This window comes from Zalophus californianus, chromosome 9 (genome assembly GCF_009762305.2).
Source record: "Zalophus californianus isolate mZalCal1 chromosome 9, mZalCal1.pri.v2, whole genome shotgun sequence".
NCBI lineage: Eukaryota > Metazoa > Chordata > Mammalia > Carnivora > Otariidae > Zalophus > Zalophus californianus.
The window spans coordinates 6,739,334-6,766,391 of NC_045603.1; the positions used below are offsets into that span (position 1 = coordinate 6,739,334).

The 27,058-nt window shown below is 57.6% G+C and overlaps 1 protein-coding gene across 10 annotated transcripts in view; it reads left to right on the forward strand.

The window, feature by feature from the left end:
* The window catches only part of NFAM1 (NFAT activating protein with ITAM motif 1), a 100,430-nt gene that overhangs the window by 56,764 nt on the left and 16,608 nt on the right, over window positions 1-27,058 (forward strand). For 2 of the 10 annotated variants that reach the window (XM_035721947.1, XM_035721945.1), the window contains exons 2-5: window positions 1,098-1,383; window positions 2,472-2,614; window positions 23,044-23,379; window positions 24,803-24,915. In XM_035721947.1, the coding sequence (XP_035577840.1) occupies window positions 2,578-2,614; window positions 23,044-23,379; window positions 24,803-24,915 (486 nt within the window). In that variant the 5' untranslated portion in view covers window positions 1,098-1,383; window positions 2,472-2,577. Of the gene's footprint in view, window positions 1-1,097; window positions 1,384-2,471; window positions 2,615-6,896; window positions 7,093-15,759; window positions 15,929-23,043; window positions 23,380-24,802; window positions 24,916-27,058 lie in introns of those variants that run through there. The other 8 variants (XM_035721949.1, XM_035721946.1, XM_035721948.1 and 5 more) reach the window with 7 other exon arrangements.

Genomic DNA, 27,058 nt, shown 5'->3' on the forward strand with positions numbered 1-27,058 from the left:
AGAACAGCCTGTGGTTACTGTTGATCCGTGCTTCCTCTGGAGACTTCTGGTCCTAGAAAGACAGGCAGCACCTCTGGGGGATTGCTGGGCGTTTTGTACAGAACGGGATTTTCACCCTAGTGAATGCAGGGAGTGTCTCAACTTCCCGAGCAAAATCTTTCCACTCAGAAACCCTATCATAATTGATGCCAGGGCTTCCACGAACGGCCGGAAAGCGGCTCAACTCAGACGTAGCTGAAAATCTGTACATGTGAAATGAAAACAGTAGAAATCGATACTGGTGGCCCTACCAGTAATTTTTTAACAGAAAAATAAATGGTCTTATTCATCTGACCATTGTCACCCGAGAGCAAAGGTAGTTTCAGCAAAGGATAGAGAGGAGGGAGGTCTTCCAGGTCTGGCTCCCCTGGGCCCCTCTCCTGCCTCTGCTGCTCAGGACCTCACACCCCCATCCCTCCCGCTGGGTCATTCTCTCCTACTCCTAGAAGCTTTCACACTGAGCCTTTGTGAATGCCCGTGGCCTTGGCTTCCGTGGCAGGCTCAGCCTGTCTGGGCTTGTGTCCCCTTCACGCTGGATTCCCATGGGGTTGTGACTCAGGTGTGTGCGAGTCAGGCTCTGCCCTAGGTGGAGGGCATCCAGGACGGGATGGCCCAGAGCAATGCCCCCGAGAGGTTTGTTGAATGAATGATAGAGGGATCCAAAGTTTCTGGTGGGTCATTGGAGGCACTCCTAGACTCCTGTAAGAATTAGAGGTACCAGCCTGGATTCTTTGCCGTCTCTGGAACCAGGGCCTTCTGCCTGTGACGTAGGGCTCCCCAGGCATGGCGTAGCCTAGCGTAGTACACCAAAGAGAAGTGGGAGGTAGGGAACCTTCTGGGCAGAGAGGAGAGGCGAGAAACTCTCTTGAGGAATCAGGCCAAGCTGATGGGAGAGACCCTGGAGAGTCCCCTGCCCCTGCCCCGCCCCCTGACCCCATATCCGGAGCCCTAACAGGGCTCAGCTCCAAGACGGGAGTCCACCGGGGACCTCCTCTCCTGCCCCTCCTCCCGTTCCCACTCCCTACCCTTCCCAAATGTCTCTCTGCTGCCCCTCCCAGACCTGTCATCCACAGATTTCCTCATCGCTACACACTCCTGATGTCTGTACCTGGATGTCGCTGGACGCTTGTTGCTCTCTGCCCATCCCCCAAGCCCCACATCGAGACCTGTATGAGAAGGAGGCTCAGTAAGAGTTTAAGGCAGAACAGCCACTTTCCACCAACATCGTATTCTTTGCGAAGTGTTTTCCCCTCTGTCACTCCAACTATTTCTCGTCAAATCCATACAAGGGAGGTATTTCACCCCAGATGGTGGATGAAGAAACTGCCCCTGTTGGCTTAGGAGGTAAGGTGGGGAGGCACCATGAGGGGGCTTGTTCCCTATTCCCAGGGCACCCCCCGGCCTTCCAAGGGAGGGGGAAGGAGGAGAGGGAAGGAGGGAGGATCAAATCTCTTTGAAGGGTTCCTCCTGGCCCCCTCTGAGCAGGCCTCCTGGGAAGCTGCCCTGGCCCTGCCCACAGCCCCTTGGGAATGTGCCTTGAAAATGCTACAGGCAGTTTGGCCAGTGTGAGAACCACGGGAGGTTAAAATACAGATCCCCTGGCCTCTTGGAGCTGAATCTCTGGGGCGTGGCCAGAAATCCGCATAATTACTGGCTGCCACACACACCCCCTCTGTGCACAGGACACTGACGCCCTCTGGCTCATAAAACCACGGAACTGTGTGGGGTGACAATGCATGAATTAGCCTCAGGGGAGGCTAATTGTTTCCTTAATTGGCCGAACTCACTGTGGGAGCCCTGCTCAAAAAGTCTCCGGTTGTCACTGCAAAACCGTGGGACTGGTTTGCCTGGTGGCCAATGACTGGCTCCGATGACGTTTCCCCCAAGTGGATTTTATAAAGTGTTCCCAGCAAAGCAGCTTGTTAGAACCCAGGGGGGCATGCTCTAAAGGACGCTCCTGTCCCTGGGAAGGGCATTGCAGAGACAGCCAGCGTGCCCTGCACCCCGTTCCCACAGGCCCCCTGCTCCCGCTCCCGCCACTCCGTCATGCTGCCTCTCGAGCCCCTGCCCGGGCTTGCTGGGTGGCCGCCTCTGGCCGCCCAAGACAGCTAGAGGGGAAGGAAGGGCCAGGGAAAGACACCTCGGGGGCGTTCCCCTGTGCGCCACCAGGTGGCGCCATTGGCACAGGACACTCCGGGGCTGTCCCGTGTGGCCGGTGGGGACCGGGGTGGTACCATTAGTTCAAGACCAAGGCTCCGGTGCCTGCCACCTGAGGACCTCCAATGATTGGCCTCCTGGTCGGTGCTTCTCTCTCCCAGAGACACAGTCCTACCAAGGGGCTGAGCCTAACAAGGCCTTGGCACATGGTGATCGTGGATAAATACCGAAAAATGATGCCATCTTTATTTTTGTTGTTTTTTTTCTCCCCCCAGATCTTAAGGATTCTTTTCCGTGTGGCAGGGGTCGAGGAGGGGGCACCGCCTGCTTGCCGCCTTCCCCCAGCAGAACTAGCAGAGAGAGTCTTGTCTAACTCTGGGCATGTGTCTATCAGGAAGACCCTGGTCTCTGCTCCCAGGTAGGCCTCTGATCCCATCTGCGACCAGGAGCAGGTCATCTGCACGGTTTTTTTCTGTCACTAAATCTGTACGATGAGAGTTATCATACCAGCCCTGCTGGGAGAATCAAGTGAATCTTGCAAGAGAACATAATGATTAAAAGCACAATCACAGGAGCTCACCTCCTTGTTCCACTGCCTAGTCGCTCTGTGGCCTTGGGCAAATGGCTTGCACCCTCTGATCTTCAGTTTCTTCATCTCTAAAATAGGGGCAATAATAGTACCTATCTACATGAGGTTTTTGCGAGGCCTGAAGTAGTCAATACATGAAAAGCCTTTAGAACCGTGTCTGGCATAAAACAAATACCTAATAAGCAGGCAAAAATTCTGGCTTGAACCGGGAAGGCACTTTGGAGATGGGCCCAGTCAAACTTACAAGCAGGGCAGGAATCTCTGAGCAGCCTGCAGGGAGAATGGCCTCCAGGTGGGTTTGCACACCCCTAGTGACAGAGAGCTCATTTTCTCCGAAAAAGGAGCCCGGTCTACTGTGGGCCAGCCCAGCTCAGGATTAGAAGGGTCCCCCCAACAGAGTCACAGCCGGTTCTCAGGCTGAATCGTGCCCCTGGCTTAGGGGTCAGCTCTACTCCTGGGAGTAAGCTCACTGCCCCCTCCCCTCCCTACCGCCCCCCCCTCCCCCCCCCCCCCGCCCCCAAAGGCGGCTACATGGCTACCCCGTGCAGAAAGGGGGATGGGTGGTGCAGGGAGGGGAGGGAGGCAGCCCTCTCCGGGTGTGTCGGAGGGGGGGTGCTCGATGCAGTGGACGCTGTCCATCTTGAGCACCAGGCCAGTGCAGAGGGTTGTTTTGAGTGGGGCCTCCAACTGGTGGGCTCCTTCTGGTGCTGGAGTCTGTGGGGAGAAAAGAAATGACCTCCTGCAGCTGAGGAAGGGAACACAGAGAAGACAGGCAGCTCCTGAGCAGGGGCACCAAAGCGGCCAGGCCAGGGGCCTCATGGTCACTTGCTCCCTCACCTTTGCTCACTCAGGGCAGCTGGAAATCCTGTCTGGGGGGTTCTGTTTTCTTCTCTAGATGGGGAGCAACTTGAGGGCAAAACTATGACTTATGTTCTGTGCTTCCACTGCCTGGTACACAGTGGGCACTTAATAAATGTGCATGGGAACTAAACCGAAAACAGAAACCAGTAATTTTGGTCCAGTTTGGAAAGCTGTAGTCTTTGTGTGGATAAGGCACCTCTGGCCTGCTGGGGACATCTGCACTCTCCCATTTCCTCCTCCTTCAGGGCTGCCCCCTCCTCCATGAAGCCCTCCTCGGCACTCCCTCCTCCCTTCGCCCTGAGTAAATAATCCCTTCCTGTGCCCCCTCTTGGCTCTGTACATACTACTGCTATAAGGCAGGCTGGAAGAGTGGATAGGACCCCAGAGCCTGGGGTTATCCTCAGAGTCACTTCCCCTGGACACATTCCTTAGCTTTGTGACCTTAGGCAAATTATATTTTTTTATTTTTAAAAAAGATTGGGGCGCCTGGGTGGCTCAGTCGTTCAGCGTCTGCCTTCGGCTCAGGTCATGGTCCCAGCGTCCTGGGATCGAGCCCCGCGTCGGGCTCCCCGCTCGGCGGGAAGCCTGCTTCTCCCTCTCCCGCTCCCCCTGCTTGTGTTCCCTCTCTCGCTGTGTCTCTCTCCGTCAAATAAATAAATAAAATCTTTAAAAAAAAAAAAGCTTTATTTATTTGCTCGAGAGAGAACAAGTGTGAGGGGCAGAGGGAGAGAGAATCTTAGGCAGGCTCCACGCCCAGCGAGGAGCCCGACATGGGGCTCCATCCCACGACCCGGGGAGATCGTGACCTGAGCCGAAACCAAGAGTTGGAAGCTTAACTGACCGCGCCACCCAGGCGCCCCAGGCAAATTTTATTTTAACCTCCCTGTGCCTCGGCGTCGTCATCGGTAAAATGGAATTGGTTTATCCAATCCTGTGGGATTGCAGTGAGGATTAAGTTGATTTGTAGATTCGGAGTGTCTCGAATAGTGTCTGGTGTTTAGTAACTGCTCTGAATTGCTGTTATTGCTTAGTTGTGCTGGGATGATTGCTCCTCACCCAGATGTGGGCTCCTCGAAGCTTGGGTCTCTCACTTGTGCATCCTCCCACTGAGGCCAGTGCCCAGGGCGGGATAGGCGCTCAGCAAAACGTGAGGGGACAGATGGACACTCGGACAGATAAGGCTGGACAAACAGGAGTCCTGAAGTGCGCCGTCCCCTAGGGACCTCACCCGCAGACTCGGCTGTGGAGGCCCACTGGGGGTGCCACCAGAGCCCACGTCCCCTGCCCCTCCCATCCCTGCTTACCCGAACCCCCCACCAGGAGCTCGGGGGAGGAAAAGCCATCAGATCCAAGTCCAGCAGCTTGCCAGCTCGGCATCCACGGGGGTGAGAGCAGGTGGAAAGTGTTGGTGAAAATGAGGTTTCACAATGCGCTGTGGTTTCATTTCCATCACCTGGTTCCTGAGGGCCTGACAGGCCAGCCCGGGCCCCCTGGCTCCCTGCCCAAGGCCCGTCCCTGCCTCTCACCAGGAACACCCACCCCACTGCAGCCTGTTGGGAACCTGCCGTGTGCCAGGCTCCATGGTAGGCGCCACCTTCACAGGAAGCCTGGGAGGAAAGCATTTTACCCCACCTGAAGCTTGTCCATCCGTCCATCCATCCATTCATACACCAATATTTATTGAGCACGTACTAAGGTGCCTGCGCTGTGCCGAGCCCGGGGGGAGTCAGAGGCGAAGGCGACAGAGGCGGCCCCAGACGGGCCAGAGACCATACGCCAGACCCACATCCAGAAGCTGCAAAGCTCCCAGGGCTCCGGGGTGCAGATCTGGGCTGCCCTGGGGTGCAGATCGTGGGCTGCACTGTTGAGGGGCTGAGGGCTTTGTGTGTGGAGGAAGCAGAGGGGCACCTGCGCGGACGGGAGCGGGGGCAGAGCCCGTGTCCGTGTTCTGAGGCAGCTTGGTGCTCAGCCGCCTCCCAGTGCCAAGTCATAAAGAGCCTCCTAGAGGCACAGACCGATGCCTTTAGAACGCTCCCTCCGGGCACAGGGACATTAACGTGACGTCTATCACCATGGCATCGAGGTGCTTAGACAACCTGCTCCCCCCGGAGGTCGGAAACAGCGTGAAGCAGATTATCTGTGTCTCACTGTGACATATGCGATCATGTATCACTGTGATGGATCAACAGTCAATACCACTGGGGTCCCCGCCGCCCCCCAGCCAGTAGGAAGTGGCTGGCGTCTATACGTTTTCCTCACCTGGTGGGCAGCCCTGTTCCTCCTTGCCACCCTCCTGGTGCTGCTGGTGAGGGGGTGGGGGACATCTCCTGGCTTTCAGCGTGCATGTGCAGAGCGGCCGAGGGGAAAGCATTTGGAAGAAGGACCGAAACTGGACCCCTTCTGTGCCATCGTGGGGTTTGCATGGAGTGGGGACAGAGGCGCAGGCTTCACACCACTGGGCATTGAATCCTGGCCCCACGTACCTGCCCCGATCTCGAGCAAGGTGCTTTGCCTCTTGGGGGCGTAGTTCTCTCTTTTGTAAAATTGGGAATAATCACATTTGCCTTGAGGGTTAATGGGCACTCATGGGGAAAGGAGGTGAAGTGCGAATGCGTGCCAACACTCACCGCATTTCCCCAGCCTCCTCCGCTCGCCCGAGTGCTGGGGTCCTCCCCTCCACCCCCAGACTCCTGCCCTCTACCTCCCTGGGCCTGCAGGCAGACATCTACCCCCCTACCTCATCCAGTTCGGCCTAGGGCTGGGCTCCAGAAGGCCAACGGTAAAAAACCCCGGTCTGCTGGGGAAGGGGGTGCCGGGCTCCTGCCCTCACCCTAGCTGCCTGCCCCTTCTCCCTCACGCACCTGCCCCCAGCCGATCCCCCCAACCGCCACCGCCCCCTGGAAACCCTGCGCTGGGATGAGCACATGAATCCAGGGGTCCCTGGACGATGTCTGACGGGAAATCTGTGAGCACAGTTTTAAAAGTTTCAGCTCTGAGCAGCTAAATGAAACCCCAGAGTTACTCATGGGAATTCTGTGTCCCCTCTGTCACCAATGTCTACTGGTTGGGCCACCAGCTCAAAGGGGATCGAGGAGGGGAGCAGCACCCCAACACAGGGTGGACGGGGAGGCCCCGTCGGGAGGGGTGCACGGCCCAGATTCCTCACCCCGGGGCTGTTCCCACTCCTTGCTCAGAAAGTCCAGGGTTACTAAGGGGAGCAGACCCAGTGAGGCCCTGAGGAAGCAGGAGGGTGGCCAGGGAGGAGCTTTGTGGGAACTCAAAGGGGAACTGTGGAGGCCAGCAGGCCGCCGCCTCCTGTGAACTTGAGACAAAAGAGGAAGACTGCGAGGGAGGCCCCGAAGGAGAGCCGGCCTCCATGGCGGACACGTTCTCGGGCCCCTGGCTCCTGGGCTTGCTCCTGCTTCCCTGGACGCTGCAACTCACAGGTACGCTGCCTTCCTTCTTCCCGCGAGCCCTCTGGCCGGCACATCAGGGCGCCTTTCATCCGCCCGTGCAGCTAAGTCCTGGGCACCTGTCTCGGGAGGTGTGCTGGTTGCGTCTGAACATTGCAGACTTCACAGGGAGAGCCTCCGGGGATCGGGGACATGGTTTGCTGATGCCTCGCCCAGGTGGCCCCCACCTCGCTGCTGCTGTGTTAGCAGACTTCCACCGCCAGCCTGACCGCTGGCCCTCAGCCACGGCGGGTGGGCGTCCCCGCAGCCAAGGGCAGGCGGGGTCGGTGTGGGGTCAGTGGGGAGCTCACCCCCACGGAATCTGCATCTGCTAAGCGGCAGGGCTGGCCTCGGCCTTGTTGCCCACGTTAGCCGGGGAGACCCGGGCGGACGAGGGCTGGCCCCCAGGAACACTGTGCCCTGGGACGCAAAATCGTCGCTATTGCCAGAGAGGGTGGTACTCCCCACTTCCTGGCGTGCAACCAGAGGCCACCTTGCAACAGGAGCTGATGCCTTCCCTGGGGCCAACGCCATGCCCCCGTTTCTGGTCCCAGGTCGCCTCAGAAATGGGGTGGCCTGGATCCAAGCCAGGCCTCGGGCTGTGTGGCCTTGGGGCACGTTCGTCCAGACCAGGGAACCCCCAGGAGTGTGTCTCTCTGGGGCTGCCCACGAGGGGGTCCCTCCAGCTCAGTCTCTCCCAGGGCAGCCCTGGGCCCTCTGGGATTCCCAGGCCCACCCACCCCACCCACCCCACCCACCCCACCCACCCCACCCCTCCCGCCACTGTGCAGCCTGGATGCTTTGCTTCCTGTTCACCCAGACTTTTCTGAGGCTGCTGGGGGGCTGCCCCCCACTTCTGCTTCATCCTCTGCCTTTCGTTTAGACTGTAAACAACAACGGCTCTTCTTACTATCATGAATTAGCCTCTTTGAGCACTTACTCTGGGCTTTACTCTCACCCTCAGCCCCCTCCAGCCACCCTTGGGGTGCAGTCACTAACAGCGCCACTTAAGAACAGGGAAACTGAGGCCCAGGGAGGCCAGGTAGCTTGCCCAAGACCTAGAGGGTGAGTGGAGGTCGGGTTTAGTCCCAAGTCTACCTGGACCCCAGGCCAGGATCTTTGGCAGTGGGCCCCAGGGCTCCTCTCAGCTTTTTTTTTCTTTTTTTTAAGATTTTATTTATTTTTGAGAAAGAAAAAGAGAGTGCACATGCACGAATGCACATGAGTCGGGGGGGGGCAGAGGGAGAAGCAGGCTCCCCACTGAGCAGGGAGCCTGATGCGTGTCTCCATCCCAGGACCCCGGGATCATGACCCGAGCCGAAGGCAGATGCTTAACCTACTGAGCCACCCAGGCGCCTTCTTTGTAAAGAATATTCCTCATAGAAAGTGTCACTCCCCTCCCCCAAGGGGACAACAGCTGGCTGTGGTACCGGCTGCAGGCTTCCTGGGCTGGGCCCCTTGTGACATCATTCCCTTTCATCTTGCACACCTTGGGCCCCCTCCTGCACCCCCCCCCCCCCCCGCCCCATGGCCGGTGCAGAGATGGCCCCGAGGAAAGGCAGTTTGTTAGTGACAGTGCATCGGACTCGGTCATTTCTAACTTAACGTCCCTAAATTCTCATCATTTCTTTTTGTGTGGCCCCTTCTCCCCAGAAGGGACCCAGCACAGCTGGGTAACAGTGGACGACACTTTGCGGATGCTGCGGTGGGAAGCGCTTTTGTAACTGTCTCAACTATAAACATACAGTGGATTCCCCGCCCCCCGCCCCCAGCATTGCAGCAAAGGTTGTACAAAAGAGAAACTCTGCTCTTTCACAAGAGGTGAAAAACCCTCGTGGTCCCCGAGAACAGTCTGGAGCAGCAGACAACACGGTCACTCCTGGTCCTGCCCTGAGGGTGCCTGGCTCCCTCTGTCTGTCATCAAAGTCCAGCCCAGGGACAGAGCACCATTTCTCTGAGCCTCGGTGTGACTCAGGATTGAGTACATACACCAGGGCGTTCAGCCTGACTTTCCTTCCATCTGAGCTCTGCGATTCACCCCAGGACCCTGGGCAGTTTCCTAATGTCTCTGTGCCTCAATTGCCTCATCTGTTAAATGGGTGCGATAGTAGTACCTGCCTGGTGTCACACCCTGAGACTAAGTGGTTGGGGCACGTGGTCGGGGCTCAGAGAACGCCAGCTGCCTGCCCGTCTAGCAGAGCCAATCAAAACTCAAGATTCAGTTGGCCAGGTGGATATCTTAGCCAGCGCACAGGTTCCTTGGGGTCTCTCTGACCTTGCCAGTGGCCACTGGCACATTATGGTTTGGTGTCTCAGGACCTCTCTTGCTCCCAGCCCTCCTCCTCCTGTCGTGAGCCGGGACTCAGCCCTACTGTCCTCCAGTCTTTTGAGCTCTCTGCAAATTCCACTTTTCTCAAAGGGTCTGGGAGCCACTTGTGGTCTCATGGGCAACTGCTCTCCCCCAGAGGTGAGTCACGCAAACCCGAGACTCAGCTTTCCTGGGAGCAGCTGTACGTCTGCTCAAGACTTGCTTCCACCAGGCTTCAGTCACCTGCGAGGGCTTTGGGGCCAGGCAGAGCCCAGGTTCAAGTTCTACCTTCTTCCATTGACAGCTGTGTGACCTTTGACAAATTACTTAACCTCGGGCGCCTGGGTGGCTCAGTTGGTTAAGCGACTGCCTTTGCCTCAGGTCATGATCCCAGAGTCCTGGGATCGAGTCCCCTCATCGGGCTCCTTGCTCTGCGGGGAGCCTGCTTCTCCCTCTGACCCTATCCCCTCTCATACTGTTTCTCTCTCTCTCTCTCTCTCAAATAAACAAATAAATAAAATCTTTAAAAAAAATTACTTAACCTTTCTGAGCCTCTGTGTCCTCAACAAATGTCAGTCCCCTTTCCCTTCTTGGCCTTTCCAGAACTCTGGGCTCTATTTATTTCTCAAATATCCATGGAGGAGGGCCAGTTCTGGGCACGGGGGCAGGGGGAGACCTGGAGGTGAACAACCCCGACTCTCAGCCTGGTGGAAACGCTGAGACTTGCCCAGAGAACGTGACAGAACATGACCCAAGGAGAGAGTTACCGATGCAGGTTTGCTCCCCTCCCCCTTTGCTCTGGACTCAGGTGTCACCGCTCCCTTTGTTGTCCAAAAGATGTTCAGGAGCCTCCTGCCTTCTTTCCTGCAGCTCCGAGCCTCTGTCGGGATTGGCCTCTGCTTTTCATCTTTGTCTAATCCCAATAAAGAGCTTTCGAGGCAGGCGGAGAGAAGCACCTCTCTGCTGGAGGTGGGGCAGGGGGAGTGTTGGCGGGGGCAAGGGAGCCCCGAGGGGGAGGAGACAGAGCATGTGGGTGGGTGACAGGCACAGCGGGAATAAAGACTGAGAGGCCAGAAGGCAGAGACGGGGAGGGGACAGAGAGAGGTTCAGTCTGACTGGAGGGGAGGGTCTCTTGTCCCAGCAGTGGGATCTGAATCGCACTGGGCTCTATTCCAGGAGGATTATAAATGCCTGTCAGGTAGGGGTTCAGATGCTCTTCCAGTTGGCCCTATTATCATTGCTTTCTCTTTTTAAGTTATGAGCTATAATACCTACACAGAGAAGTACAATAAACATAAAACAAAGTCCTGTGTGACCACCATCCAGAGAACACCGTGGGGCACCAGAGCCCGTGGTCCCCCGGCCGCCACCTAGACACCCCTCTCTCCCATGCCAACTCTCGGGGCAATTGCTTCCTGGCATCTCTTTATAGTTTTATCCCTCAGTATGTGTCCCCGAACGATATGGATTCATCTTCCCTGTCGTTGAACTTTGTATAATCAGAGTGATGCTGTGTATTCTCGCGACCTGCTTCTTTCACGCCAAGTTACGTTTTGTAAGATCTGTCCAGTTGCTGGTGTGGCTATAGTTTGTGTATTTTCGTTGCTAAAGAGCTGGGATCAGAAACAGCAATGCTGGGAGGCTAAATCCAGCCCCGCTGCCTTTTGGTATGGCCTGCGAGATAGGAGTGTTTTTTTTTTTTTTTCCTATGTTTTTAATGGTTGGAAGAAAATCAAGAGAAGAATATTTCACAACACGTGAAAATGATACAATATTCACATTTCAGTGTCCATAAATAAAGTTTTATTGGAACACAGCCATACTCATTCATTCGCAGACCATCTAGGACTGCTGTCAGCCTCCATCGGCAGAGTTGAGCAGTTGCGAGGGCGACCATATGGCCCGCAAAGCGGAAAATATTTACTACCTGGCCCTTTACAGAGCACGTTTGTCAGCCCCTGCTGTGGAGTGTCCCACTAAAGGAATATATTGCAATTTCTTTAGCTATGGTCGACATTTCGGGCGCTCGACGTCTGTGGCTGTGAGCACTCCTGGGTGGCCCCCAGGCCCATGTTGTTCAGTGCCTCTGGGAGCACAAGTCCCCATGGAGGCTGCTTCTTCCCAAGCTGTCTGCCCCCCGCCCCGGGCAGACTGTGAGCTTCAGGGGGCGGGAAACTTGTGCACTTTCTTGGTTCGAATCCTTGACTCCTGGCACGGAGCCTGGCACCCAGGGGATGCCCAGCAGATACCAAAGAGAGTGGGCTGGATTCAGCTCCTCAGCCGCAGGCAACCCCAGGAGGAGTTCCAAGAGGGCGGGGTGGAGATGTGACGCCACCGGGAGAGGCACGTGGGTCCAGGGGTGCGAGGTGGGTCCGTCTGCTATGGCGGGGGGCCTGGGCCTCAGGCTCCTCTCGGCACGGGCGGAGCAGCGAGACCCTCATGTCTTGGGAATGAGAGTGTGGATCCAGGAGTGCTGCGTCCACGTGGGCCCCAACACCTGAGATCTGACCCTTGTTGTGGATCTAGAGGCTGCAGTGGGAGTACAGGCCTCGGGTGCTGGGGTGGGGGCTGGAAGCCGAGGAAGGGAAGGGGGTGACCTGAGGCTGGAGAGGGGGAGGGGAAAGGAGTGGGTGTGAAATTGGCAGGGGGAGCTCCTGGCCCCCTGGGGAGGACAGTCTGGCCAGCCTGGGATTGAGCTGTGGGAGACTTGGCCAAGTCACCTGACCACTCAGCCCCCACCTCCCTGTCGGGGCACTTGGCACCCTCCAGTGCAGGCCTCGGGAGCAGGAAGGCACATCCAGGGCCACCTGTGGCCCTGGGACCTGGCACCTGGGACCCCTCAGGGAGGGCCCGTGGGGCCTCAACCATGGGGACGGGGTGCCTGCAAGGGGAGGTGTGGTGAAGCTGGGGTGTACCTGCTCCCCCCACCCCAGGACTGCATGGGCTGTGGAGAAGAAAGTACAATGAGAAGCCAGAGCCCCCGTGGGGCTCAGGGCCAGATCTTGCCTGCCGCCGGTGGGCTAGGGGAAGGGGGCGCCACGCGAGCACAACCCCAGGCAAGGCAGGCTAGCTTCTCTCAGTCAGCAGGGGTGGGGTATTGCCTACAGCCCTGGCTACAGGGTCCACAGCACATTTCTGAAGGCCACTTGGCAACTCATATCAAAATTTAAAAATTTAAAAGGATCCCTGCCCTTTGAAGATTTATGTATTTATTTGAGAGAGACAGAGTGTGTGTGCCCTCCAGCAGGGGAAGGGGCAGAGGGAGAGAGAGAACCTCAAGCAGACTCCCTGCTGAGCGAAGAGCCCCACCCGGGGGCCCGATCTCACCACCCTGACATCATGACCTGAGCCAAAACCAAGAGTCGATGCTTAACCGACGGGGTCACCCAAGCGCCCCCTGGGGTACATGCCCTTTGAATCACTAACTCCCCTTTTTTGGACCGGACAACCTTTATATACCAGGACGATCCCTCGTGGGCCCATGGAGCACAGCAGCAGACTGTCTCACGGCCATCAGCTGCGGTGGGTTTAGATAAGACCCTCTCCCGCCCCCTGGCCCTGAGCAACCCTTGCCTCTTGGCTCCTGCCTCCCGCTCCCACAGCCCACTTTCCAGCCATGCTGGATGATACTGCCCCTAAGCCTTTGCTCCTATCGCCCCCTCTTCCTGGAAGGGAAGAGGGGGCGCCCACCTGGTGATTCCAACCTGTTGGTCAAGGTCAAACTCGGCAACCTTCTCTGTGGTGCCCACTCTCCCACGCCCCCGACAAACCCAGTGGCCAGCCCTGCCCTGCCAGGGTGTTCCCCTATGGTTCTGAGCATCAGGAGCTCAGAGGTACAAAGGGCATGACAGAGGCAGCTGAGGGTGCCGACAGCACTGGGAACAGGTACCCAACCTTAAGAGGTGGGCTCTGTGCCAAAAGCCAGAGAAAGGGCAGAGAGAGAAGGTGCCGGCTGGGGAGCTCTGGGGGGAGGAGGAAAGGTCAAAGAGGGAGGCACCTGCAGGTGAGGGTCAAGGCCAGAAGCATCGGGAGCCACAGCTTAGCCTCCAGGGTGTTTGCTGACCTCCTCTTGCCGTGGGAGGGGAGGAGGCTGACAGCAGGGACAGGGCTGGCCATTGGGCTGGGGAGGATGGAGGGCAGTGAGTGATTTTGTGCCTGAGGGTGCCGGATCTTCGGGGAGATAGAGATTTAAGAGAAGTCAGGATAAAAGTGACGTGAGGAAGGCCTCTACAGGAAGGAGTTGTGTGTTGACAGCCAGACGCATTTAAAAGGAGGCTGGAGGGGGAAGGGTCCCAAGCCCTCAGAATGAATCATTAATGCGAGGTTTTAGGCAGCTGAAGACGGAAACTCTGTAGTATTTCTCTTTTCTTCCTTCTTTCCTTCCTTCCTTCCTTCCTTCCTTCCTTCCTTCCTTCTTTCCTTCTTTCTTTTCTTTCTTTCTTTCTTTCTTTCGAGGTGGGGAGGGGCAGAGAGAGAGGGAGAGAGACAGAATCTTAAGCAGGCTCCATGCCCAGAAAGGAGCCCGACACGGGGCTCGGATCTCAGGACCCTGAGGTCGTGACCTGAGCTGACGTCAAGAGTTGGACGCCTAACCGCCTGAGCCCCGCAGGTGCCCCTCTGTTGCTATCTTTCTTTTTTTTTTTTTTTTTTAAAGATTTTATTTATTTATTTGAGAGAGAGAGCACACGAGAGGCGGGAGGGTCAGAGAGAGAAGCGGACTCCCTGCCGAGAAGGGAGCCCGATGCGGGACTCGATCCCAGGACTCCAGGATCATGATCTGAGCCGAAGGCAGTTGCTTAACCAACTGAGCCACCCAGGCGCCCTGTTGCTGTCTTTCTAACACAGAATGTGATCCTGTCAATCCCTGATCCAGAAGCCCACAGAAGCTCCCCCCGGGTTTCCAGGACAACACTTGCCCCCCCACTTCCACCTCCCTGAGCCCCCCCAAACCTTACAACTCCACACACCTTTTGAGTCCCCCCAACTACCTATGATGGCGGGCATCTGGTTTCAAGACTTCTAGAAGCTTCGTCCAAGAGCTTTTTGCGCTTAAGCCCCCCTCTCCGCGCCCCTCCCCCACCTGGCTGCGCCCCGCCCTTCCTTCAGAGTCCGGCTGGGTAACGTGACGTGGGAGACTCGTCACGATGTCTACAGCCGTGACGTCAGCATGGCGGAACGGCGGGCAAGTTCGATGTTCTTCTCGACCCTTCTCTGTGGTGTCTAGAACTCCCACAGTGAGCATGTTTCCCTTTTGTAATGGGGGGGGGGCGGCTGAAGAATTATAATGAAAAAAAACAAAGACCCAGTCCAAGGGTCACACCTCCTGGAATCCGCTGCCCTCCTCCCAGCTGGGTTGGGTCCCCTGCTCTGGGTTTCTGCAGGCTCTGTGACTTCCCTTTATCTTCCCACATTCCAGCTTCATCAGTGAGCTCTGCCCAGTGGCGGGGCCTGGCCCTCCCTGGCAGGACTTTGGGTGGGCACCCACCGCAAGGGAGTGCCCTGGTGGGGTCCACCCCCTCGCTCCATTCTCCTACACCCATCCAGGGACAAGGACCAGAACCCCCACTCTGCCTCATTGGTCCTACCACCATCTCCACCCCATCCCGACGCCTTTCTTTGAGGGCAGAGGAGGGTATAAAGGGAGAAACTGAGTCTCCAGCTGTCGTAGGCCACACCCTCAAACGAGCTACGAAGTTGGAGAAACTTGCGTTTTCAAACCAGCTGGAGGAGAGGTGACTGCTCTACCAATGGCAGTTAATACCCACGAAGCGTCTACGTTTCTGGGACCAAACATTTGACATTCTGCACTCGGCTGTGTCCCCGCGTGGCCACGGTGCACCCAGGGTCCAGAGTCTGGAGGCTTTAGAACAGAATGCAGGCAGGCTGTGGAAATGGCCCCCAAGGCAAGCCACATCCGTATGCATCTTTGTAATTCGGAGGTGTTGAAAGATGTGACAGCCGGTCTGATAGCAGAGTTCCGAGGGCATCAGCGCTAAAAGCTTCATAATACACACTCTCTGTTCAAAGGTTGCCTTCCAACGCCTGCTACACGCTTTTCCCTAATCAGCCACTTGGCCACGCGCCGCTGTGTTTGATGCGCGGGTCCTTGGAGGACGCCCCTGTTTTTCGGTGGCATCCTGGGATTCATGCTCAGGAAAATGGCCGGAGCCCTGTAATAAAGCCAGCAGCCCCACATTTGTGGCTTCCCAGCAGCCCTTCAGATGGGCCTTAAAGCAAAAAAAAAAAAAAAAAAAAAAAAAAAAAAGGCATGGCTCTGAGAGATGCCATAATTAAATTGGAGGGCAAAACCCCATGCCTAAAATAAAGACCGTGGGAACTGCTTTCTTCTGTAGCTGGAGAATCAAAGTGCTTTCTTTTAAAATCGACCTAAGGGGAGATGGATACTTTTGATCAGCACGTCTGGACTCTCACACACCCTTGGCTGTCGATGCTGATGCTGGTGGCCGCAGAGGGGATTGAGTTCCAGGCAGAGTGAAGAGCTGGGGCCAAGGCCTGGGCCAGGTGGGTCAGAGGGGCTGCGAGGAGGCCCGGGCAGCTGGGGAGAGCGGGGAGGGAGGGCGTGCCGGGTGCCGGGGGCGGGGGATGTCATCGCTGCAGTGAAGGAGGGGCGCTGGCTGGCCCTTTGGGCACTCGGCTGGTGCTGCCGCAGGACCAGTCTATACACGGGACCACTCACTTCTGCTCTGGGAGCCACAGGCTCTCCTTGAGCTGGACATCAGTAGCTGTCCTCCTTAAGCAGCAGGGTCAGTTCTGGTGAGGACCTTTGTCCCCAGATCCCATAGGCTGCCTGATGTGTCTGCCTCTTTGATGACCCAAATCTAGAGAAATGGCCTCTGAATGTTTAGCTCCCTTTAAAGGGGCACAGCTTTTGTTTGAGAGATGTTTTCATTTTCCTGCTCTCAGATTTTTTTTTTATTAAAGATTTTATTTATTTATTCATGAGAGACAGAGGGAGAGAGAGAAGCAGGCCCCCAAGGAGCAGGGAGCCCGATGCGGGACTCGATCCCAGGACCCTGGAATCATGACCTGAGCCGAAGGCAGACGCTTAACCATCTGAGCCACCCAGGCGCCCTCCTGCTCTCAGATTTTAAATGGCGGCATAGGGCAGCGGTGAAGAGTGTGGAGTTAAGGACCCTAAGGGACCCTGCTTAAAATCCCATCCCCGCCACTGACTAGCTGTGCTGCTGGGCAAATCTCTTCCTTTCTCAGAGCCTCTGGTTTCTCCTCTGCAAAAGGGGAGGGTGCCCCCCCCCAGGGACAGTAGCGTTTTTATCATCATGCAGCTTAACAGCAATGCCTGAGTCTCTGTGCAGGGCAGGGGGAGTCCTGCAGACCGAGAGGGTGACTCCCCAGTCCTGGGAGAGGAAGGGAACAGGAGGGCATTCTGAGCAGGGGCAATAGCATGACCAAAGGCTCGAGGGCGCCGCAGGCCTGGCGTCTGTGGGGGAGGGAGTGAAGGGCAGTTGAGCTGAGCTGGTGGGGCCCGGAGGCATGGCCTGGATCCTCCAATCCAGGGACTTGCAATTTTTTTTTTTTTTAAAGGTGACCCAAGGGCGCCTGGGTGGCTCAGTCGGTGAAGCGACTGCCTTCGGCTCAGGTCATGATCCTGGAGTCCCGGGATCGAGTCCCGCATCGGGCTCCCCGCTCAGCGGGGAGTCTGCTTCTCCCTCCGACCCTCCCCCCTCTCATGTGGTCTCTCTCTCTCTCTCTCTCATTCTCGCTCTCTCAAATAAATAAATAAAAATCTTTAAAAAAATAAAAAAAAATAAAGGTGACCCAAAGTTAAGGAATGCACGTTATAGCACGACCCTGTCTGAACCCAGCTGTATGAGTATAACTGAAACCAGGTCACAAAAAGCGCCCTTATTACTCACAAAATGCTCCATGGTTCTATGTTTTTAAACTGCTTGTCCTCACCACGTAAATTGATTTCAGCCTCCTTCCTGCGTCCCCTCTGCTGGGGCACCCCAGCAGGGTCAGCAAGATGGTTTGTGGTTTCCTCGGGAGGCAGCGGAGCCAGGCAGCTTTCTGGCGGGGTGGGGGCGCAGGGAGAGGAGCCCAGATTCTGGAACTGTCAGGTGGATGCGGGGTGCTTTGTGTAGGGGCTGTGGGGGACAGATAGGGTGGGCATCCTTCCTACATCCAGGCAAGTCTTTGATTGTGAATCCCTCGCCCCAGGGACTTGGCATGGGGTCCCTGGGCCAGGGTGGGAGTGGGGCCCCTCCAACCAGCTCTCAAGATTAAAGTTCAAGTGGCCACAGATTCAAAAGGAGAACTAAAAAAAGAAGGATCTGATGCCAGTGGGCAGTGGACAAAATCTTTCCCAACAAGGGCAACAGATAAGCAGGAAGGGGAGAGGGCAGGAGGAGGCTTCTGGGGGGGGGGCAGGTTCTCCGTGCCTGCACACACCGGACACCTGGCAGGGGAGCCTGGTGCACCAGGCCCGGGGTCTGCACCCCAGGGGGTCCCCCACTCCCCTGTGGCCAGGCCAGGGCCCAAGGTGGTAGAGAGGCTGTCATGTGTGGAGGCCACCCCATGCCACGTGTGCCCTGCCCTGTGGGCCTGGTACTTTCTAGGCAGAAGGCTCAGGATGGCATTTGCCTTTCTAGACTCAGCGAGGACTCAGGGCTCCTCTGACTTCCTTGCCTCTTTCTTGTCGCTGCGGAAAAGCAGCCTGGCCCTGTGGCTGCCTCAGAATGTTCCAGCCCCATTTCATCCCGTGACCACCCTGTCAGGTTGGCATTGTTGCTCTCCTGTTTTTTAGGGGAGACACCAAGCTTCAGAGAGAGAAAGCCACCTGCCCAAGTTTGCACAGCCTTTGGGTGGCAGAACCAGGGTCCAAACCCAGGCCTGATGCCTCAAGAAACTAGGTTTTCCCCAGGCACCCCCTGACCCCATATTCCTGGCAGGGTCCCAGGCTTCTTAGCAGTCTTTGGAGCTGCTGAGAAGTGAGGGATGGAGGACGCGCCTGCAAAGCCGTGTCACCTGAGCTGCCCAGTGGCGCTCTCTGTGCTTGCGGGGGGGGCAGGCGGGGGGGTGGGTGCTCGAAGATGCCTTATGAGTAACCAAGCTCTGGGGCAGGGCTGGGCTGGGTTGGGGGCCCCGGGGAGCAGGTTCCTCTCAGGCATCAGGCTACAACTTGTTCCCGATCCCATCTCGGGCTGGCCCTGCTCCTCGTCCTCCTCCCTCCATGGACCTGACCCTCCAGGCAGGGGGGCCCCCTTCTCCGCTCTGCACCATCCGCATTGGCGCAGGCTCACACTTCTCCCAACCTCCCCCTGGAACTGCCCTTCACAGTTCTTCTCTCCTTCTCCGACCTGCACCGGAAAGAGTGGTGTGCTTGGGCAGGTGGGAGATCCGGCCGTCCTCTCTCTCATCCCTCCTTGACCTGCCCCATCTCTGCTCTCACGGCCCATGGCCGCCTCCAGGCCCTTCTTCCTCTCAGGCAGGGAGCTCTGCGAATTGAATGAATCCATCTCCCTGCAGTGAACAAACCAGGCTCCTGGCCACACTTTCCTCCCTGTGCCCGCCCTGCCCTCGGCCGCGCCGAGGACTCACCCGCCTCCTGGAGAATTATCCGAAGAGCAACTTTGTGTTGCTCCTGCGGCCCTTTAGGCCTTTGGTCTCGGGGACACGTCCCCCGGCACCTGGAGGGAAAGCCAAGCCAGCCTGAGCTCCTCCGGCGCCTCTGCCCTATGGTCACTCACAGTCAAAACCAAGCCCTGGTTCTTCATATCACCAACCAGAGTGACAGCCAAAAGGCTGAACTTGATGCACGCTGGAGGTGGCGTCTGGGACCTGTATGAGAATAAGGGGTGAGGGCCCTCTTCCCTTCTTCCCCCCAGGCTCCCTGGTGGCCCTTCCCCATGTGTCAGCTGGGTGGAGAGCGACAGGGAAGGAGCAGGAAGAAGGCAGAAGAGCCCTGCTGGTCAGGGGCCGTGGATAGCTGGCCCTGTGCCCCGGGCACTCGCGGGGTTTGTAGTGGACCCCCTCGGGCACTTCCGTGGGTCACTGGGGTGTGCCAACTGGCCTCCCGTGGCTCTCCCTCCCTCCCTCCCTCCTCAGCCCCAGGAATCCGAGCCCCCCCTCCCCGCCCCACTCCTCCTCCCTGGGCTCTGTGCCCCTCTTGGCGGCCCTTGGGCAGAATCTAAGAGGATCCCCTGGCCGGCTCCCTCTGCCCCGGCCCACCTTGTTCCACAGGAGACCTGCTCCCTTGGCTTGAACAAGGGACAAATGGTGATACAGCCGCCACCAGGTGCAAGATGGACACCAGCCACTGTGCCATCTCCGTGCACTCAGGGGGCATGCCCCAAGCTTTGGGAGGGTCCCGCTGGAGCCCCTCTGAGCCTGGGGTGAGAAGCAGGTGCCCGAAGGGCAGGCCGAGTGCCCCTGCAGCCCTCTTCAAGCCTCTCTGCACCCCTGGTCTCTGTCATGCAGCCACCTGGCCTACAACTGGGATAAGCTGTGACTTGGGCCGGGAATCCGACGAACCCCTGTCCTCAGCATCTGATGTCTGCTGTGCTGTGGGCCATGGTGAACACTCCCTGCCCTGTGTCGGGCCATGCTCCACTGTGTCCCTGACCCCACTGCTCAGCCCGGGGGGCTGGTGTCACATCCTCGGCGCCGACAAGCCTGGGCTCAAATCCCGCTCCACCACTTAGGAACTCTGTGGCTTTGGGCCTCTAAGACCCCCTCGGGGCTTGTCTGCACAGTGGGACTGCTAATGTTGTCTCAAAGGATTGTCGTGGTGTTCAGTTGACACGGGCCTGTGTCATGCCCAGCCAGAGTATGCCTTCTATATCTTTCCTTGCCCTTGTGTCCTTGGGCTGTTTCTAACCTGCTGTCCATGTGTGTTCCTGCTTTCAGTTCACTGATGACCTCCAGACCTCCAGGTCACCAGCGTGTCGCTCCCCCACACCCCTAGATAGGCTTAGTGGTTCCCTCCCAGCAGCCCTCCCAGCCCTGGCTCCCTCTGCTTCCCTGTTGCCAGGCAGGGAGCCCCTCCAGGCCGGGGGTGGGACCTGTGACCTAACTGGTATTCCTTAAATGTTTGTGGGAGTAAACAAATGGTAGCCGCAAGCAATTTGTGGACACAGGAATTACTATGAATCTCTCTATAGCACTGAACCCTAATGGGGGGGGTACTTAGCAGTCAGCTGGACCAGCCTGCACCCCAGAAGGGGCGTCTTGGAGGGACGGTCCAGGACGGGGGTGGGAGCTAGGCTACGGTGGTCCAGGCTCTGGGGTGCTAACACCCCCAAAAAAGAAGGGGCAGTGGAGGCCATAGGATGCACCATCGGGCCAGAACCAGTCTCCTTCTCGGCAATGGCAGGCCTCCTCCTCCTTGCTTTTCACCTGCTGCCCCCAGACTGGCTGCCCTTCCCCCATCGACAGAGACTGCCTCCCTCCTCACTCGGACTGTGGTTTGTCCCGAGGTCTGAGGCTGTCCTCTAGGGCAGACCCAAGCTGGGGCCGTGCATGGTCACGATCCTAACCCTCTGACCTTAAAATCACGAATCCTGGAAGCATACAGAACGACAGTCATCTATTTTTAAAGATTTCCCCCAAATTGTGAAGATAGGCTTAATCACACTAACACATTCCATCATTTTCTAGAAGGATACCTCAAATGCAGAAAATTTTTTGAGACAAATGGATGGATGGCTTCCTGCCAGGACAAACAGCCTTATAGTATGGCCAGTGTGCCCAGTCTCCCCGGGCCTCTCAGACACACCAAGAAGAGAAGCAGGAGGCCCCCCCCGGGGGGGGGGGCGGTCCGGGGGGGGGGGGGAGAAGAGCCTTCTGTGCCAGCCCTGGTGTGGTCACTTTCCTGGTGGTTTTGGTCAGGTTCCCACCTCCCGACCCCCAGCCCGGAACACTGGCTGCCTGGAGAGCCAAACAGGAGAATGTGGCTCGAAGTCAGAGTGGGTCCTGAGCTGAGTCTGGAGGACTAGGTAGGAGTCCCAGGCAGAGGGGCCTGCAGGGGTGGATGCAGCACGCAGGAAGTGGCCCTTTGGGGAGGGGGGAAGGACTGCAGCGTGGCCTTGCCGGGGAGGGCAAATCAGGTCCTTCTCAGCCCTCGGCCCCTTCTCCTTCCCTGGGATCACGCAATGACCCCTTCCTCCACCCGCTGCACCCCTGCCCTGGCTGCCGCGTCTCAGGCAAGCTTCAGCCCTGAATCAGTGCTCCTTGTTTTTAGGAAAGTATGAACATAATGTTGTAGTCAAGCCACAACGACCACCCTGCAGTCGCGCCCAGAGACATCAGGGACCTGTGAAATCCTTCCCGCCCCACTCAGCAGAGGAGAGCCCTGGGTCCCAGCCCAGGGGCTCCTCCAGGTGTGAGCATTGTCATATTCACGCAGGACAACGAAGCCGGTCCGCTGGGACATCCAGCCCATTCCCTGGAAATGTCACTGCTCTTCCTTCTTTGGAGGAGGGGCGATCTCTTTAGTTACTCAACAGGAAGCTCAAAATACCAGTGTGGCCGGAGCTTCAGGGGACTGACTGGTTTAGAGGGCCACCTCTGCCCTGTCCCCAAGTCTTCCAGAGGCCCTGGCCTCGCCTCCCCTGGGGACCCAGTGCAGGGCTCAGCGGAAGAGCCCAGAGACGAGTCCAGCCTGGCCTCACACCAGGCCTGCACCCCGGGCAGGGGGCCCTCGATTTCCCCAACGAAATAAATCTGGCAGCTCCCTCTGAGTAACTCAAATGCGTGATCTTCTCCCGATTAACAGCCTGGCCGGCATGTTCTTGGCTGCTTGCTGCCGACCTCAGTTTAGAACAGTTCGGCCGCTGGAGAAGGAAGGTGCTAGGGGACGAGGCATAGTGAAGCTGAGGGGGCTTGTGTGCCTCCGGGAGCCTGCCGGAGGGTGGGAGGCCCAGCCGGGCAGGTGCCACTGTTTTCCTAGGAGCCTGTGATGAGGAGGGGTGTCCAGGTGTCCAGGAGGGAGGAGGCTCCCCCAGGTACCTGCCTTTGTAACAGTCATCGAACGTCCTGGTCGTGGCTGCGCGTGGGGCATTGCTCGTTACAGTCTACAGAAACTTGACAAATTCGTCTCCAAGCTCTGGTTCAGGGCAAGGCTTGTCTCTCCTGATGCCTGGCGTGCCTCCTCCTTCAGGCTGGGGGGAGCCACGGCTCCTTTCTGTGTGTCCACTGCCAAGAAGTTCTTCTTCCTGCCAGGAAGCGTTTCTTTATCTTGTCTCCTGCCTCCTTCCTCTTCTCATCCTTCAGCAGCTTTGGGTCTTCTCCAACTGGGGCTTTTATCTAATGTGGCTTCTTGGCCTTTGAGCAGGAGAGTGGTTAGGACTGTGGGGTCTGGAGTCCGCCCGCCTTGGGCGGGGCTGTAGCTCGACTCCGTCCCTGCTGAGAGAGTGAAAGCTAGCAGCTTGACCTGCCTGACCCTCGGGTTCTTCCTCTCTGTGAAGTGGAGCTCTTACACACTTTGCCTTGGGTGTGTTGGGAGATGGAGAGTTCTATGTGTAAAGCACTTGGCACAACGCCCGCACACCGTGACTGCATGAAAGGTGTGAGTGTGAGCCGAGGTCCTTGGGAGGAGGTAGAAAGGACTGAAGCGACCCGGAGGGTAAGCTCCCACTCTCCTTTTTCTTCCCCTGCAGGAGGGCAGATGGCGAAGGTGACCCACACTGGTGCGCCCATTTTGGTCTCTCTGGCCAACAAGGCCATTTCCTTCGACTGCAGAATCACCTACACAGACAGGGCCAGATTCAAGAACTTCACAGCCTCGTACTTTTATATGGACCTCCAGAACCGGAAGAGCACCAGCGAGCGGATTAAGTGCCTACCCGACCTGGGCAAAGAGAACGAGGAGCACGCTCTGAAATGTGGGGTCACCCCCAAGCTGCCCAGTGCATCGGCCACGGGTACCTACTATTGCTCCGTGGAGTGGCCCGATTTCCATAAAATCAGCGAAGGCATCTTCATCCTGGTCAGAGGTGAGGCTTCCTGCAGGACCCAGAGGTTTCACACAGCAGAATTTGGGGCACAGGATATAAGAGGGGAATAGGAGCACCTGGGTGGCTCCTGGGTGGCTCAGTCGTTAAGTGTCTGCCTTCGGCTCAGGTCGTGGTCCCAGGGTCCTGGGATCGAGCCCCGCATCGGGCTCCCTGCTCCACGGGAGGCCTGCTTCTCCCTCTCCCACTCCCCCTGCTTGTGTTCCCTCTCTCGCTGTCAAATAAATAAATAAAATCTTTAAAAATAAATAAATAAAGCGGGTCATATCTGCCTCATCTATCAGATTTGGCAAAACACAAGTGTCCTCAGGGAGCCCCTGGCTGCACAGGTGTGCTGACATCTACCTTGATTTGGGAAGGGCAGAAGCCTGGGATGCAGATATGTCTCTGGCCACGTCTGGCAGGTGCCTGAGAGAAGTCTCTGGCACTTCTCTCTGGCACCTTGTGTGTGTGCGTGTGTGTGGGTTGGGGGGGGTGAGTACAAAATTGGGCTCATGCACATGTGTGTCAGTGGCAGCCCTTGGCTCATGTACGTATTTCTGGGAAAGGTTCCTAGTTTCATCACATCCCCAAAGGAGTGATGACTGTAAAAAGTTAACATCGGCAAAGCCATGAGGCTGTGACCTGCCTCTGTGTTTCCCACCAGTAGGGGCTGGGATTTGGGGGCACCGTGGAGCTGGACTGGCCCGGATGTGGCTAGGGGCCCGGGCTTCATGGCAATACCCTGCCCGTCAAGGGCTTTTATGGGGATGAATGAGATCCTGCGTGCAAGGGCTGGTGTCTGGTAATAGGAAATGTTTGATAAATAACAGACACGGATGTGCCTGGCACGTGGTTGGCACTCGGCAGTTTTTTGCCAGCCAGATGGATGGAGGGAGGGAGGGATGGAGGAAGGGAGGGAGGGAGGGAGAGATGAAAGAATGGATGGCTCAAGGGAAGGGGCCGGGCTGGGCCCTTCACCTTCCCCTGGTGCAGGCCAGCCCCCTGCTCGGCCCAGGCCAAACCCATTCCCCCACCCTCATCACACCTGCCCACGTGACCACCTCTCCACACACGGAAAACAGAAGGCCTGAGAGATGGCGCGACTCGCCCGGGGTCCCACGGGCAGCTCTCACCGGGGCCAGTTCACTCCGAGGCAGGGACACTTAAGAAGCAAAAGATGTGTTCCTTGACCTTAACAAGAATCAAGGCCGCCAACCTAGAAAGGGGCTTAGCCAAAAGCCAGTGTGGGAATGAGCACCTTGGTAGGGGTGGGGGTTTGGGGGGCTCCTTCGGGGGGAGTGTTGTAAGTGGAGTCCTGGGTAAGGGAGATCGTAGGGATTGGGGGCCTGGGGCTTGGCGGGGTGGGGTGCGCCCCAGCCTTAATCAGGTGACTAACCCTTCTGCTTCTCTGCCCTGCTCCTAGACATAGGGTACCAAGGGCCCCCGCAGGGCTCCCAGCAGCTCCTGCTCTTTTGCTTCACTGGCATCCTGAGTGTGCTGAGCATCTTGGTCACAGCCCTGCTGCTCTGGAAGAAGGTAGGGGATGTGGATGTGCACGCCCAGCAGCGCCGCCCCTCCAGCCCATTCACTGTGGCTTCGGGTGCCTCCCAAGGAGTAGAGGGGCCGCCTGCCTGCCCTGCACGGCGTCCCAGTGGGCCTCGGTGAGGGGGTCTTCCTCGTGGCCTCCCTGCACCGGGACCCCACCCTCACCCACCCCCATGCTGCTAGCTTGCCACCACCGGGTCCCTTTGGATCTTGCACGAAACCAGGGCCCGTCAGCCTTTTCCAGGCCATGGGTCCTCCTGAGTATTTCAGTGCAAGGCTCAAGCCCCGTTTCTGGCTCTTTGGATTAGGAGGCACCATCCTGGTTTTCTGGGTCCCTAGCACCCCAGATGGGAGGAGGAAGTGTTTCCTAAGAGCCACTGTCTATCAGGCACCCTGCCACGCGCTCTCCTCTGTGTCCCACCGTAACTCTGCGAGGGACGTTTCTTTCCATTTTACGACTCTGGGAAGCGAGGCCCAGAGAGGTGGTGACTTGCCCAGGGTCACACGGCAAGCATGTGGCGGAGTCAGGGCTGGGGTGCACGTGGATGGGGCAGCTTGGTCCAAGGCTGCAATGGCACCAACACAAGGGAGGGTTGTCTCCCCATTGGGCTCTTGTCACTCTCGTTGTCACCCAGCCCTGTGGGTGGTGGTTCGATGCCTGCCCTCCCTGCCAGGCAGTAAGTGCCCTGAAGACAGAGGCCGAGGTGAGCTTGTTTCCGTGCCCTGTGCACGCCCAGGCGTAGGGGGTGCTCAGTAGATGTTTGTTGGGCAAAAGAATGCGTTACCCAGTGGGTGCCAGGTTCTGCCGGTTTCGGGGGGGGAGGGCAAAGATGGCTGTCAGGGCCCCAGGCTGCAATTTGGACCCCTCTCCTGGCTCCTTGAAAGCCTCAATCGGAACAGCCCGGGCCAGTGCTCCCCACCCTCTAGGGACCAAGAGCTCCTCTGCTCCTTGGCAGCCTTAGGGGCCGAGCCTGGGGAGCAGCTCAGCTGGTGAAGGCCCTGAGTGTGGGAAGAGGGCTCTGCACCACCATGGGGGTTCCTTGGGTCAAGAGAGGCTCAGCCCCTGCCCCCAAAGGGCCGGTCCCTGTCCGCACCCAGGGAAGGGCCCCTGAGATGGGATTTCATGTGTTGACTCGTTCAACCCATACTGAGCACCTACTGATTTCCAGGCCCTGTTAAGGCCCCGGGGCTACAGCAATGACTAAAATGGATCCCCAGGAAATCCCTGCCTTCGTCAAATTTGTATTCCAGCTGAGGGGAGACAGACCATAAACAAACATATAAATAAGTAGCATAACGGATGTGATAAGTGTTGGGGGAAAATACAGCAAAACGAAGAGAGTAATGAGTGTGGGAATGAGGGAGCTTGCGGGTTTTAATAAAGAGTCAGGGAGGGCCTCCCCACACCACACCTGGAAGGAAGGGGGACGGGCAGACGTAAGGAACGGTGTGTCCAGCAGGGGAACAGCACGTATGGGTGCTCTGAGGCAGGAACTGCAGGGAGGCCCCAGGTGGGTGGTGCGGCCTGAGTTCAAGGAGCGTTGACTGGATTTACTCTAAGTGAGCCGGGAGGCCCTGCAGGGCATAGGAGACGTGGAACAGGATCAGATTGATCCCGATGGACCCTCCGGCAGCTGTGAGAAGCAGGGGGAGACTCTGTGAGGAGCTACTGCTTTAGTCCAGGCAGAGGTGACCGAGGCACAGCACTTCTGGGGAAGCGGTGGGCAAGGCAGGTTAGAGGCCAAAGGTGGAGCTGGTGAGATTTGCTGAGGAGGTGATACAGTCTGCTAGAGCCCCCTGCTTACAAGGGAGCCCCTCAGCCTGGGCGCCTCCAGGTCAGGACCTGCTGAGGTGAGTGTCTGGCAGACCCCTTGTGGGACCGAAGAATGGGAGAGGCAGCCCAAGGTCAGCGGGAGGAAGGACTTGCCTGAGCCACATGGCCAGTACACGGCAGGCCTGGGACTTGGACCCGGGCCTCCGTTTCCCACCTTGCCTCGGGCTGCAGACATGATCACTCTTCCAGAAAAGGCTCCAAGGTGATAAAAGAAGGTGAACACGGCCACTTGATTTGCCATAAAACTCTGGAGGCTGCCTTTCCTGCCATCTGTGAGCCGGAGCCTGGTGAGAGCCTCAG